Source organism: Argentina silus (genome assembly GCF_951799395.1).
Source record: "Argentina silus genome assembly, chromosome: 12".
NCBI classification, from domain to species: Eukaryota; Metazoa; Chordata; class Actinopteri; order Argentiniformes; family Argentinidae; genus Argentina; species Argentina silus.
The window spans coordinates 5,017,231-5,029,842 of NC_139666.1; the positions used below are offsets into that span (position 1 = coordinate 5,017,231).

The following is a 12,612-nucleotide window of genomic DNA, read 5'->3' on the forward strand; positions in this document are numbered from 1 at the left end:
CGCAGTCATAAATAACCTTCTTCCGTTGTGTGTGAACAATAAAAAAGATCCAATCAGACCGTAATCTGACTTAAGAAACAGCGTAGGAGTACTATTACACAATAGATTGCAAATGTATTTAGAGAACTTAAAAGGTCCTGCAGTATACTAATCTGTGCAAGATAATCAAGACAGTTGCTACACGCTAGCTAGCATTAGTAGCATATATATATATATATACACACAGTTTGAATGTTTAGCATATAAACACTGGAGCTCTAATTAATGGGACTGTTTTAAAGGGTTTCAGGGGGACTGTTAATTTCTTTGATATTCCAGGCAAGGAACCAAAATGTTGGTGCAGTTTCCCCGAGCCTCCGCCTCTCAGACATGCTTGACTAGCGAGTCATTGCATCACATTCATCTGGCTGGATGGGGGAGACATTAACAGCCTTATGAATATTCATGCTGTCTGCTTAATTAAGTTAATTGTTCTGCAGAAGTGCTCACACTTCCAAGGACATTTTTCCCCCCTTCCACCCACTCTACCCCCTCCTTCACACACATATCTGCATGTTAGTCGCCTTCATCCATCATGCTGTTCAGGAATGGATGATGTTTATGTAAGAGAATGGATGATGTGTAGCCTAATGTATGGTAAAGCTAAAAGAATGGATGGTGTGTATGTATGGAGATGCTAACAGAATGGGTGATTATTACTCACTCATAGAAAGGTTATGCTCTACCTAGAAACAAAAAGGGTTCTTTGGTTGTCCTTGGGAGAACCCTTTGGGATTCCATGTATTGTAAAAACCTTTTCCACAGAGCGTTCGACATGGAACTCAAAACACAGGGACAGCCGAGGAACCCTTCACCCTGTTTTCTAAGAGTGTACAGTATGTAAGAAGAACGTACAGTAATGGATGACAGTGAGGCTCTAAGAATGGAGGGTATGAACGGTAATGCTAACACCATGCATCATGTATGGTGATACATCAACTGCAGAGTCACTACCAATCTCCCGCCGTAGATTGAAGACCCGTCTCTTCAGGCTGCATCTTAATGGTCCCTCCTAAAGACCTCTTCACCCCCACTACCCCCCCTGTACAAGTTTCTCTCCTGAAAATGTCCTTCTTCTAGCATTGTGACTGCCTATGGCCCCTGGTCTGAGCGTTGATTACTTTATCTTACGATGTCTGATGGATAGATGATTCACTTACTTAAACAAATGTATCTGTTGTAAGTCGCTGTGGATAAAGGCGTCTGCTAAATGCCATAAATGTAAATGTAAACATCTTGAGAAGTGGGCCTTTTGGGAGGGGAACATGAATGAGGTGAAATGGCACCAATGGCTGTTGATCATGCAACCACCACAACCAATGGCTGGTGATCATGCAACCACCACAACCAATGGTTGGTGATCATGTAACCACCACAACCAATGGCTGGTGATCATGCAACCACCACAACCAATGGCTGGTGATCATGCAGCCACCACAACCAATGGCGAGGAACAAAAAGATGATACCACTGATGAAAACTACCACAATCTCATCTCCTCTGCTGCTTTTGAAGGTGGCGGCGTTGAGGATATGAGGTGGTGGTATTAGCAAGAAATATAATAGGGCTGGAAGGCATTCCGTAGGTATAGACCAGATCAATCTCACTATTTTAATTATGGCTTCCTAATATGCATAACAAGCGATTACAGTGTTTACCCTCTCATGTATAATATCTGAGTCAATGCATTATGTATTATGTGAGGTAAATTCCATGTGCCCGTATGCAATTTTTTTCTTAATTCAGTTCTGCAATTAATCCAAAAGAATGATTAACGAATCATTACCTGGGATTCCATTCATCCACCTGTGTGGAAGTGTAAGCAAGATGCAAATCACACTTAATGGAGTTGTTGAACATGAAACCTAATTTATTAAAAATAAAAAACTGAAATATCACCTTTACATAAATATTCAGACCCTTTGCTATGACACTCAAAATTGAGCTCCAGTGCATCCTGTTTCCATTGATCATCTGTGAGATGTTTCTACGGCTTGATTGGAGTCAATTCAATTCATTTGATTGGACATGATCTGGAACGACACACACCTGTCTATATAAGGTCCCACAGTTGACAGTGCCTGAAGCTTGTAGTGTCATACCCAAGAAGACTTGAGGCTGTAATCACTGCCAAAGGTGCTTCAACAAAGTATCTATCTATCTATCTATCTATCTATCTATCTATCTATCTATCTATCTATCTGTCTGTCTGTCTGTCTGTCTGTCTGTCTGTCTGTCTATCAGATCACCACCCCTAGTCCTGGTCCAGATCACCACCACAGGTCCTGGTCCAGATCAGAAGTTCAGTCCCTCAGCCAGGCCAGGCCTGGGCCCTCCTCATTCAAACATGTCTGCTTTCATATCCTGTTATCTTAGGCAAACAAAATGGCCAGATAAGAGAATGAAAGGAAATGCCAACTCAGGCACGCTCCAGTCCCTCTTTGTCTCTGTCGGTAATCAGTACAAATATACAAACACCTGTTCTCCCCCTCCTTCGCTGCCAGGAAGGTAAACCTACCTAATTGGCACAAGACAATATTACGTTTAATTAATGCCCTCTAACAAAGCGCTCATCTTCATAATGATTAACTCAACCTCATGTGCTGTAGGTTGTAGACTGTTTGCATAGGCTACCATCCTATATATGATGTTTGTACTCCTGCGAATTGGCGATACTTAAAGGGATCATTAGAAAATCACATATTTGATTCTTTACTCTGAAAGGAGTCTATGGACAAGGACAGACTTCAGTCCACATTTAGTCCTGTTTATCTGGCCACTGTCACAAACTGCTACCTGATATGTGATTATGTAATTTGGTTTAACTATCACTTTAATGATAACTTAATAAATGACCTATAAATGTAAATGTTTATAAATGCTTGTAAATGTGTATATAGGCTTGAATACTAATTGTATTAATAGTACTTTGGTTACGAATAAAATGTATTATAAAGTGTTACCTTGTCAGAATAGCTTGCTACATTCAGATGGTAAGAATCTGTTTCTCAATTTCAGGTTTGATAATACAGTATTTATCAGGAGAATTAAACAGGAATGAATAAAGAGAAAGAAAATATGTGCATTGTGGAGAAACCCTGCTCCCTGAGAGATACATAGTTCTGAATTTTATAGGATTCATATGTACATCGTTTGTCTGACATTATATTGAAGTTTTTGTGATTCTCTCTCTAGGCTCCACTGACATTGTGGCGTGCTCTGTTCATGGAATACGACATCCGGTCACTGCTGCTATGCACATCATCATGGGTATGTTCAACGTCATGTCCGTTTAGACACTTACTTTATTAATTTATTAATTTTGACCTTTATTTATCATGATAAGTCAGTTATGTGAACCGATTCTTCTTCCCAACAACTGTTGGTAATATAGCTGCTTTATGGCACACAATCATGGAGGAACAAGGATTTAATTCACTGATATAAACTGAATTAATATGTAAATGAGATGCATATTTACTTTGTAATTCCTCTGTGCTGCTCACAGTTCTGTGTATGTGAGCCCAGCGCTATCAATTTCAGTATTTTTTAAGTGGCTCTTTTGCCACAATGGAAGACCTCAGAACCCGTGGTTAGTGCAATATGGTGCTTAATTAGTGCCATGGTTTGGCTATCTATTGTCCCCTGACTACTGGTTACGGGAGGACAGATCCCAGAGCTGGTATTGTTAGTTAACATATCCCAGGAAGCAAGGAACACTCCCTGGAGAGTAACAGGAGGAAGGGCTGTGGCTCATTCCTCACACGTTTGTTTAGTTTTCCCATGAAGTGGATCTTTCCTTTCTCACACTCACCTACTGTACTACTCAGCTATGGGCTTGAGTCCCCCACTATGGCCGTGCTGCAGAGTGAAAATGGTTCTATCTCCTTTGAGATTCACGAGCGAGTGTGAATTCGCTATGTTGTCTTGACTTGTCTTGGATGTTCTAACCCTGTTTTGTAGCACGGTCCAATTAAGATGACCTCAACAATGGGCTCGTCTGAGCTGGTCTTGTTTTTTTAGCTTAGTTGTGCTTTTTCCTCAGTCAGGATTGTCTGCTGTCTGTCTAAGTGCTGTAGTGTTGGGGGGGGATGGGGGGTTCTGCTGAAGTGTCTGGGCCGTGTGTTGACGGTGCAAGCTCTCCTGGGCTTAGCATGACAGACAAGCCGATTTAGATTGTGCCAGGGGATTACACAGAGTAGCAAGGCTTGTGTCACGCAAAAAAACATGCCACCCAAATATCATTTGGAGATGTCTTCTACTTAATGTACTCGGTACTATAGAACCAACCTCAATTAAATTACACTAGAGATAGAAAAGAACAATAATCCAAAATATTCGATTTTACTCTTTTCTGGGATATTTGGGCATGTGTGGGACTTTTTTGCTACCAGACAGAGTAAGCATGTATCACCAAATCAGTTGTTAATATGAAATAACAGTATCTGTCACATTATACAGAAAGGCAGGGGAATGGGATTGGGTACATAGAAGGTAATGTGTTTTAAACCATCACACATTGACCTCATCACACATTGGCCACTTTTGGCCTCAACGCGCAAGATAACCTGAAATCCTCTGTGGGCCATATGGTGGTAATAAACCATAGCTACTGAGATAGGTGTTAGTTCTGGCTAAATGTGGACCAGTTCAGTTCAGTTCTGTTCTGTGCTGTCTGCAATTTCTGTTATGGTAAAAAAAAAGAAAAAAAAAAAAAAAAAGACAGGTAATTACCCTGTAATTATTGATTCACATCTTGTTTCAGAATCCATTGTGTATTAGCATTAGACAATGAATGCCTGATGTCTAAGCGTAGGCATTAGAATGCAAACAAAATCCTGTTCCCTAAAGTGGATGTTTTGACCCCACTCTACCCACTTCAAACCCTTTAAAAATCTTGCATGGGTGGAATTAAGCACGCGACAAACAAATGTTTTGTTTTCCTATTCTAATGTCTGGCCCTTTAGCTTAGAGGCAAACGAAGCTAAACAACAACACACAACACCTGACACAAGAGAGGGGTGTGCTGCTTATTTACCAGGGCCAGAATAGGCCTCGTTCCTCTCTAATTAAGCAATATTTACGCATGTGAATAAGGCCAACTGGCGGGACTGTTTAGGGCTTCATGAATATGCATGAGGTGTAGGGCACCCATATATGGGCAAGACAGAAAGAGGTCAGGAATGCACAGGCGCGATGGGATTGGACCGGTGTGTGTTGACTATTATTGTCCAATAGGGCCACAACAGCGACATACGTTTGATCAGAACATCTTGACACAGCACTAAATGGAACCACCACTAAAATGATTTCCATGTTGTAGGTGAAAAAAAACGATATATTGCTGCCACTACTATACCAGTTATTCTTCCATCTGTGACAGACAACATGTCAGCAGGCAGCATGTCAATCAAGCTGTGACAATGAAGCCGACTTCTGCATAATATGTGATATACATGTTATAGATTGATGATGGCAATTCATACTGTACTCATTTGTACACACACACACACCTACACACACACACACACACACACCTACACACACACACACACACACACCTACACACACCTACACACACACACACACACACACACACACACCTACACACACACACACACTCACACACACACACACACTCACACACACACACCCCTATCCCCTGCTCATCCCTTTGTCTCCCCCCGTTTTTGTGTGTGTTCCAGGACATCATCAGGCGGTGGACGTGTGTACCTTCAGCTCACTGGGCCGCCTGCTGCGCTTCGGCTTCTCGGCCATGTTTGGCTTCGGCGGGCGGACGCTGGCGCTGGCTGAGAGGCATCGCTGGATGCCGCCCGGGCAGAGACGGGAGTACGCCGTGATCAAAACGCTGGCAAACCTCAAGTAAGACGGGCACCGTTTCACTCTGCTTTCAATCTCTGAAGGGAGACACACACACACACACACACACACACACACACACACACACACACACACACACAGACTCATGGACAAGCCTCAAGCACACGCACACGGACGCACACACGTATGCAGGGGCACGGACAAACACACACACGCACGCAGGGGGGGGGACACGCACGCACTCTCGCACACACACACACACACACACACATATCACACCATCACACCCTGCCCTTTCTTAAAGTCTGGCCTAAGTCTCTCGGGGAAAGAGACTTGCCAGCCAGCTATCAAAGCTGCGTTTGCCTTCTGAACAGTCTGCTTTATCACACATGAATGTGTCTCTAGAGAAATGCCTCCTCTTCTCCAATCCAACCGTCTGAAGTCTGCTCTCACTTTCTCATTCTCTCTCTCCTCTCTCTCTCTCGCCACTCTTTCTCCCCCCCTCTCCCTCTATCTATCACCCCCCATCTCTCTCTCACTCCCCCCCTTCCTTGCTCTATCACTCCCCCCTCTCTCTCCCCCTCTAACTGCCCCCCCCCCACCCTGTCTACGCCCCCCCCCTTTCTGTCTCTCTCTCTCATCACAGGCCTGAAGACTGTGAACTCTCCTTCCTACCAGTGAAGCGGGTCCAGAGTGGAACGTTGGATCCATCAAAGTAGGGGGGTGGGGGGGGTGGGAGGGGGGGGCAGCAGCTTTCACGTCTGTCTGATTAGAACTGCACTGCCTAACATCCCAAACATCTCATTGATATTAGGTGATATATCCAATATGAATATCATTTGAAACAGGCCTCCTTGTGTCTTAATTGGCCATTGGAAGAAAAACAAAATGTTTGATGTCGTAAAAGATCAACCGATTCGATGGAAACATTATGTATGGAGGAGAAACTCAACATGAAACGCAAAGGAGACAAGATGATGCATTTGTACAGTTGCCAGGCTGTTTTTTCAATGAATCTTTCCTTGCAGAAATGAGTCAACGAAAGTGGACCAAGACATAGGTGAGTGAGGTTCATTTCTATGAACAGTTATGTATTTTCTCAAGTGTGTCTCTCCTTTACTGCAACCCTCCCTCTCTTTCTCTCTCTCCCTCTCTCTCTCTCCCTCCCTCCTTCTCTCTCTATCTCTTTCCCCTCTCTTCTCTCTCTTTTTTCCCCTATTCTCTCTCTCCTCTCTCTCTCTGTCTCTGTAGAGGAGGATGAGGCATGGAAGAGTTCCCAGGGTCTCTACCTCAACATCAGTGTCATGTCCATCCCCTGTCTCTGTTCTATGGCCCCCAGAGGCCTGGCCCCCAACACCAGGTCAGTAGTCAGGATCACCCATGCATGTACATGTCTGTCTGACTGGGATCAAACCCAGGTTGCCTGCAAGCTACAAGACTGTGTTAGCCTGCAGAGCTAAAGCCTCAGCAGAGAGAACGCAATGATCAGGTCTCAAAAGTTTGATCGTCATGTGAGCATGGCTCACTGAACCACCTCCGTAACACCTGCAAACCGTATGTGCGTGTGTGTCGTTGACTGAGCTTGTTCCAACTTCAGCCTGGTTAGTGTGTGTGTGTGTGTGTGTGTGTGTGTGTGTGTGTGCGCGTGTGCGCGTGTGTGTGTGAGGGGACTGGGGGCAGGTAATCCTGGGGGATGGGTGGGGGAATCAGTAGTGGATAACACTGCTGAGGTCACAGGCATATAACTGGACTTATCATCACTTAATTACTCTGATTAGAGGGCAGGGCAGGAGGGGGGGGGGTGGGGGGGTGGGACTTAAGAGCAGAGCATCTGTGTGCTCTGTGTCTATAGGTCTCTGGAGGGGTGGGGTGAGGACATCTCTGGAGGGGTGGGGTGAGGACAATCTAGTCTCTCACGACAACAGACAGACAGACAGACAGACAGACAGACAGACAGACAGACAGCAACAGGCCTCCTACAGTGGCACCACACAGCGTATTGCAGCCTCGTCAAATAAAACTTGAGGACAGAGACAGTATTTACATTTTAGACATTTTAAACATTTTAGACATTTAGCAGACACATTACAGCAGTGGTTCCCAAAGGGCACGGGACCCAGCGGGGCAGAATTCAGCCAAAGATTTCAGGTGTGGGATCGGGGGGTATATAAAAAATACACCATATTTATATAGGAAGTTATATAAAAAATACAACATATTTATATAGGGAGTTATATAGAAAATACAACATATTTATATAGGGAGTTATATAGAAAATACAACATATTTTTGTCTTTGAATGAGGTGTGAATGGGGCACAAATGTGCCGCCAGGTGTCAGGGGTCAGGGGTGAAAAGGGTTGTGAGTCCCTGCATTACAGAATGGTTTTTGACATGTTTTCAGTACTATACCGCATCAGATGCCAGTTAAACTAGTAAAAAAAAACTCTAATATGAATCAATATTACTTTCAATTACCTGCTCTTAACAATGTCTATTTCATGGTGACCAACAACATAGTAAAAATAAAAATTGCCATGGATGGAATCAGTCACTATTATTTATTGTATGTAATGATATTTAAAAAACATATCATCTCCCTTCAAGACTCAACAACGGCAGCATGGCCTTGATCATCGCAGGAAACGCTTCCAGGTCGGAGTTTGTCAAGCACTTGAAGAGATACAACAGTGTAACCAATCAGGTGAGGTTTTCAGGGGTCAGCCCCTTCCTTCCTTCACACACACACACACACACACACACACACACACACACACACACACACACACACACACACACACACACACACACACACACACACACACACGTGCGGGCCTAGCGCCAGCGATCCCCAGGCCACCTCCCACACAGGAACCACGGCCATCGCTAATGGAGTTAGCTTAAGCAGAATTAGCATACTGTCACGTCAAATTAGTCACCGATTGTCACATTCCTCCTCAAACACTTTTGGGGCTAACACAGATTAGCCCATTTCACAGCCCGCCCGTCCCTTTTTTCTGAGGCAATCTAATCTAAGGTTGTTTGTTAACCTACATTCTAAATATACAGCTAGGGTCGAGGATGATGCACTCTACTGTGTGAACAGGTGCAGGACTGGACAGTACAAACTTGTATCAGAAAAGAAAAAATGAATAATAATTGTGTATTGGATATCTGGGGTGGTAAGCCGCTCTGTCTGTCTGTCTGTCTGCCTGTCTGCCTGTCTGTCTGTCTGCCCTGTCAGCCTGTCTGTCTGTCTGCCTGTCTGCCTGTCTGTCCTGAGTAATGTGTAGGCGAGGTCAGCCTGATTTTCCACGAAAAACAAGCAGGAAGAGAATATGATTAAATCATGAGTCAGACAAACAACCCTGTGTCTATTTTTACTCTGACTCATCTATTGGTTATTGAATGATGTCTTAGCGAAATAATTCAGAGCCACTAATGAAAAACACGCTCACAATAACACATTCACATCCCCACAAAGACAGTAGCAAGTTATTCATTTGGTAGAGGCAGATACAATTAAAACATGGAATTGTGTCAGATGCATTGTCATTCAGACAATGGGCAAAGGCTGGGCTGCACACATGGTAATGTTGTTAATGTTTCCACTGGTCTAACGGGTGGTCAGGGACTGCATGGTGACCAGGTTCACTCCAGTTCATGCAGGACATTGCTGTTCGAGGACTTTGTTGTTTGGGGACATGTGCTAGTCTGTTGTGCATCATCAATGCCCCCTAGTGGTGTGAATTGGAACTGACTGACAAGAGTTTTTTTTTTGTTCAGATCCAGGGTGAAGCTCTGGATCTAGGATCAGCTTAGGATGGGAATGGGTGGAGGGGGGGGGGGGGGGCAGAGATGGAGGAATGGATGGTTGGAGAGAGGAGATAGAGAGAGAAAGAAGATGGATAAAGGGAGAGGGAGAGGGGGAAAGCAAGAGAAGGAGAAAAGGAGAGGAAGAAAAGGGAGAGTGAGAGAGAGAAAGAAAGAGAGAGAGAGAGAGAGAGAAAGAAGGAAGGAAAGGGTGAGAGGGAGAGAGAGGATTCTGTTTTGAGCCTCAGGTAGAAGTGCAGTTAAACATCTCCGTACCACCTCTCCTAGGGCGACTGTATGTGTCGTTGGCAGTGACTGAGACAGTGACTTTTCTCCATACAGTTCAGTTTCTCCTTCGTGGAGACGCACTCTGTCCGGGCGGTCAAGCTCCGCCCACGCACGCAGGGCGGCGGCTGGCCCGACGACGCATCGGAGGACAATGTGGAGTTTGACTCTAAAAACACGCCCATCATCTCCTCGGAGGGAACGTTCCCCTGGAACATCGACGGAGACCTGCTGGAGGCTCCCTCTGAACTGCTCATCAGGTAACAACCTCTGTCCAATTACGGAATGTGGCTTTAAATAGAAAGAAGATCCACACACACTGTGGAATGCTCTCCCATGGAAACAATCGACAGTGTGCGTGTCTTCCTTCTTTTCGTTGACTATTTTTATACCTCGCACCTGCAAATTACACCTCTGACCTTTACCTGTCTCCTAAACCCATTCATCTTGCGTCCCATACAGTGGATTATGCAATATTATGAGGCACACAGTCTAGTATGCCCCCTTGCCGCCCCCCCCCCCCCCCCACACACACACACAATTCCTAAACACCACCATCAGGTAGATCTGGATTGCAGGATTCCAAAAGGACCCAAAGCCCCTCTTGTGATCTGAGAGCATTTTGTTTAATAGCTTGTTAATGGCCATCTGATTGGCTGAGTGGACATTCGCAAGTTATTTACACCTATCAAATCTTCCCAGATGTACAGTAGGTCGTCATGAGCGTACTGCCTCTAGCAGCACCGTAAAACCTGGATAAAACCCCTCTCTCAAATAACACGTTGCCACGGCAATGGTTGACGGCAGCTCACTAAAGCATGTCTCTAGTCACATGACCTTCCTCTGGATTGGATTAACACAGCACAGAGTTCTCTGACCGTTGGTACTATGGTAGTAGAATATGACTTATTCCAAATCATGTGCAATAATATTCAGTGACCAGTACGGAGGCAGTGCTACACTGCAGTAGTGGGCAGTTACAGTAGCATTAGTGTGAATTTGACTGTCAAATGAAGGACATTTGAAACATTCTTTTCCCCAGGGTCCATCCTCAGCTGCTGACCCTGTTTGGCGTGGATATGGAGGAGACAGAGGAGCCACCAGTCAAATGCAGCTGTATCTAAACCCACTGTATCTATCTCCTAGGGCTAAGTCCATAGTATGGACTCCATACACACAACCACTGCTTTCGACCTGGGTTAAAATAGCATTTATTTTCCATCAAAAGCTTAAGGTGCACTTGATTTAGCTTGCCTGGCACAATGGAGCCAATGGAATAGTCCCAAAACGGCAAAACCTGCCCCACCAGCTTTATTAGCAAGCTAAATGAAGCCTAGCTAAAGTATCTTTTTAAAGTATTTTTTTAAAGTAATACTGTGTTGACACAGGTCTGTTCTGCTTGCGCTGAATGTAACTTGCTTTCTTACTGTACGACACTGTGAATGTTTAACATGTAAAAGAAGAAAAAAAGAAAGACACTTTAAATAGAAAAACTTAATTTTTATAAAAGCCAAGACAACATAATACATTCCAGTGCAAAATTACATAAATTAGACCAAAGGAAAATGTGTTGACAAACATTTTGTTCATTTTTACACGCCACACATTTATTGAAATAAAATAATTTCATTTTAGAAAAAAATTGAATGCGCCCCCTTGTTTCTTTCAAACCTGACACGGATAAAGTAGACTCCCTGAACTTGGAAAATGCAAGCAGTAAAAACTAAATGTTACCCTTACTGTGTAACAATAACAAAACCATCAAGGCACCATTCTGTAAAAGAAAGACCTGAATTCAGCTTTGGCTGAAACTAGAAGTGACAGAATTGTTCCATTCATACACCATTTACACAAGGAATGCCTGCACTGCTTTAAGGAACCTGCATAAAGGAATCTGTAAAAAGGCCCTTTCTTTTCTGCATTGTGTTGAATACTTCAGGCGTGGTTCTCTCACTCACACACACACACACACACACACAAACACACACACGGGGTGCTGTCCCCTTGAGGAGTGGCTCCCAGCCAGCCATGTCTCATCTAGAATCACTAAGCTGCAGCACAAAGTGACACCCAACTGCCACTGCCTTCACTGTCACCCCACAATGTGACTGACTGTCTTATACCCTAACCCTTCACTGTCCTACCCTAACCCTACACTAGGGGCAGACCGGTTGGAGGTAGAAATCAGAGGATAGGCTTGCTGTAATGAATGGAACATGTTTGATACCATTCCTTATTCCATTACAGAGTTAGAGATCGGGCATGTTGGCAGTCTATGTGAACAGAAAGCTGAACTAGTCATTTCTGGGAACCAAAGTTCTCTGAATCTTTTCTCACTTTGAGACACTAGTCTCACACTCCAAGGTGTGAGGGGGGGTGTTCCCCCCCCCCCCCTCTACTCTCTGCATAAAAGATGAAATAAAAAGAAGAAAAGATTCAAAAGATTCCTTCAAAATCTGTGATGTGAAAGGAAGGTTCTTTCAATATATATATTTATGCATATATACACACCTATCGACATTTGTATGTATATACTGTATATAAGCATGTGTATGCAGTGTATACACCGGGACAGGTCCTATCCATAAAGAAAAGCTTCAACAGTGCATTCAGTCTTGTACAGCAGGCACAAGCA

General features: G+C 44.0%; 1 protein-coding gene across 1 annotated transcript in view; it reads left to right on the forward strand.

Annotated features, from left to right (window-relative positions):
- cerkl (CERK like autophagy regulator) overlaps nt 1-11,152 on the forward strand; it is a gene marked incomplete at its 5' end in the record, with an annotated part of 18,572 nt that extends 7,420 nt beyond the window's left edge. The window contains 8 exons of the mRNA XM_083682076.1: nt 3,235-3,309; nt 5,745-5,922; nt 6,527-6,595; nt 6,909-6,940; nt 7,132-7,240; nt 8,487-8,583; nt 10,035-10,237; nt 11,020-11,152. Coding sequence (XP_083538202.1) covers nt 3,235-3,309; nt 5,745-5,922; nt 6,527-6,595; nt 6,909-6,940; nt 7,132-7,240; nt 8,487-8,583; nt 10,035-10,237; nt 11,020-11,101 — 845 coding nt within the window. The 3' untranslated portion in view covers nt 11,102-11,152. The remainder of the gene's footprint in view (nt 1-3,234; nt 3,310-5,744; nt 5,923-6,526; nt 6,596-6,908; nt 6,941-7,131; nt 7,241-8,486; nt 8,584-10,034; nt 10,238-11,019) is intronic.
- Between the last annotated feature and the right edge of the window lie 1,460 nt (nt 11,153-12,612).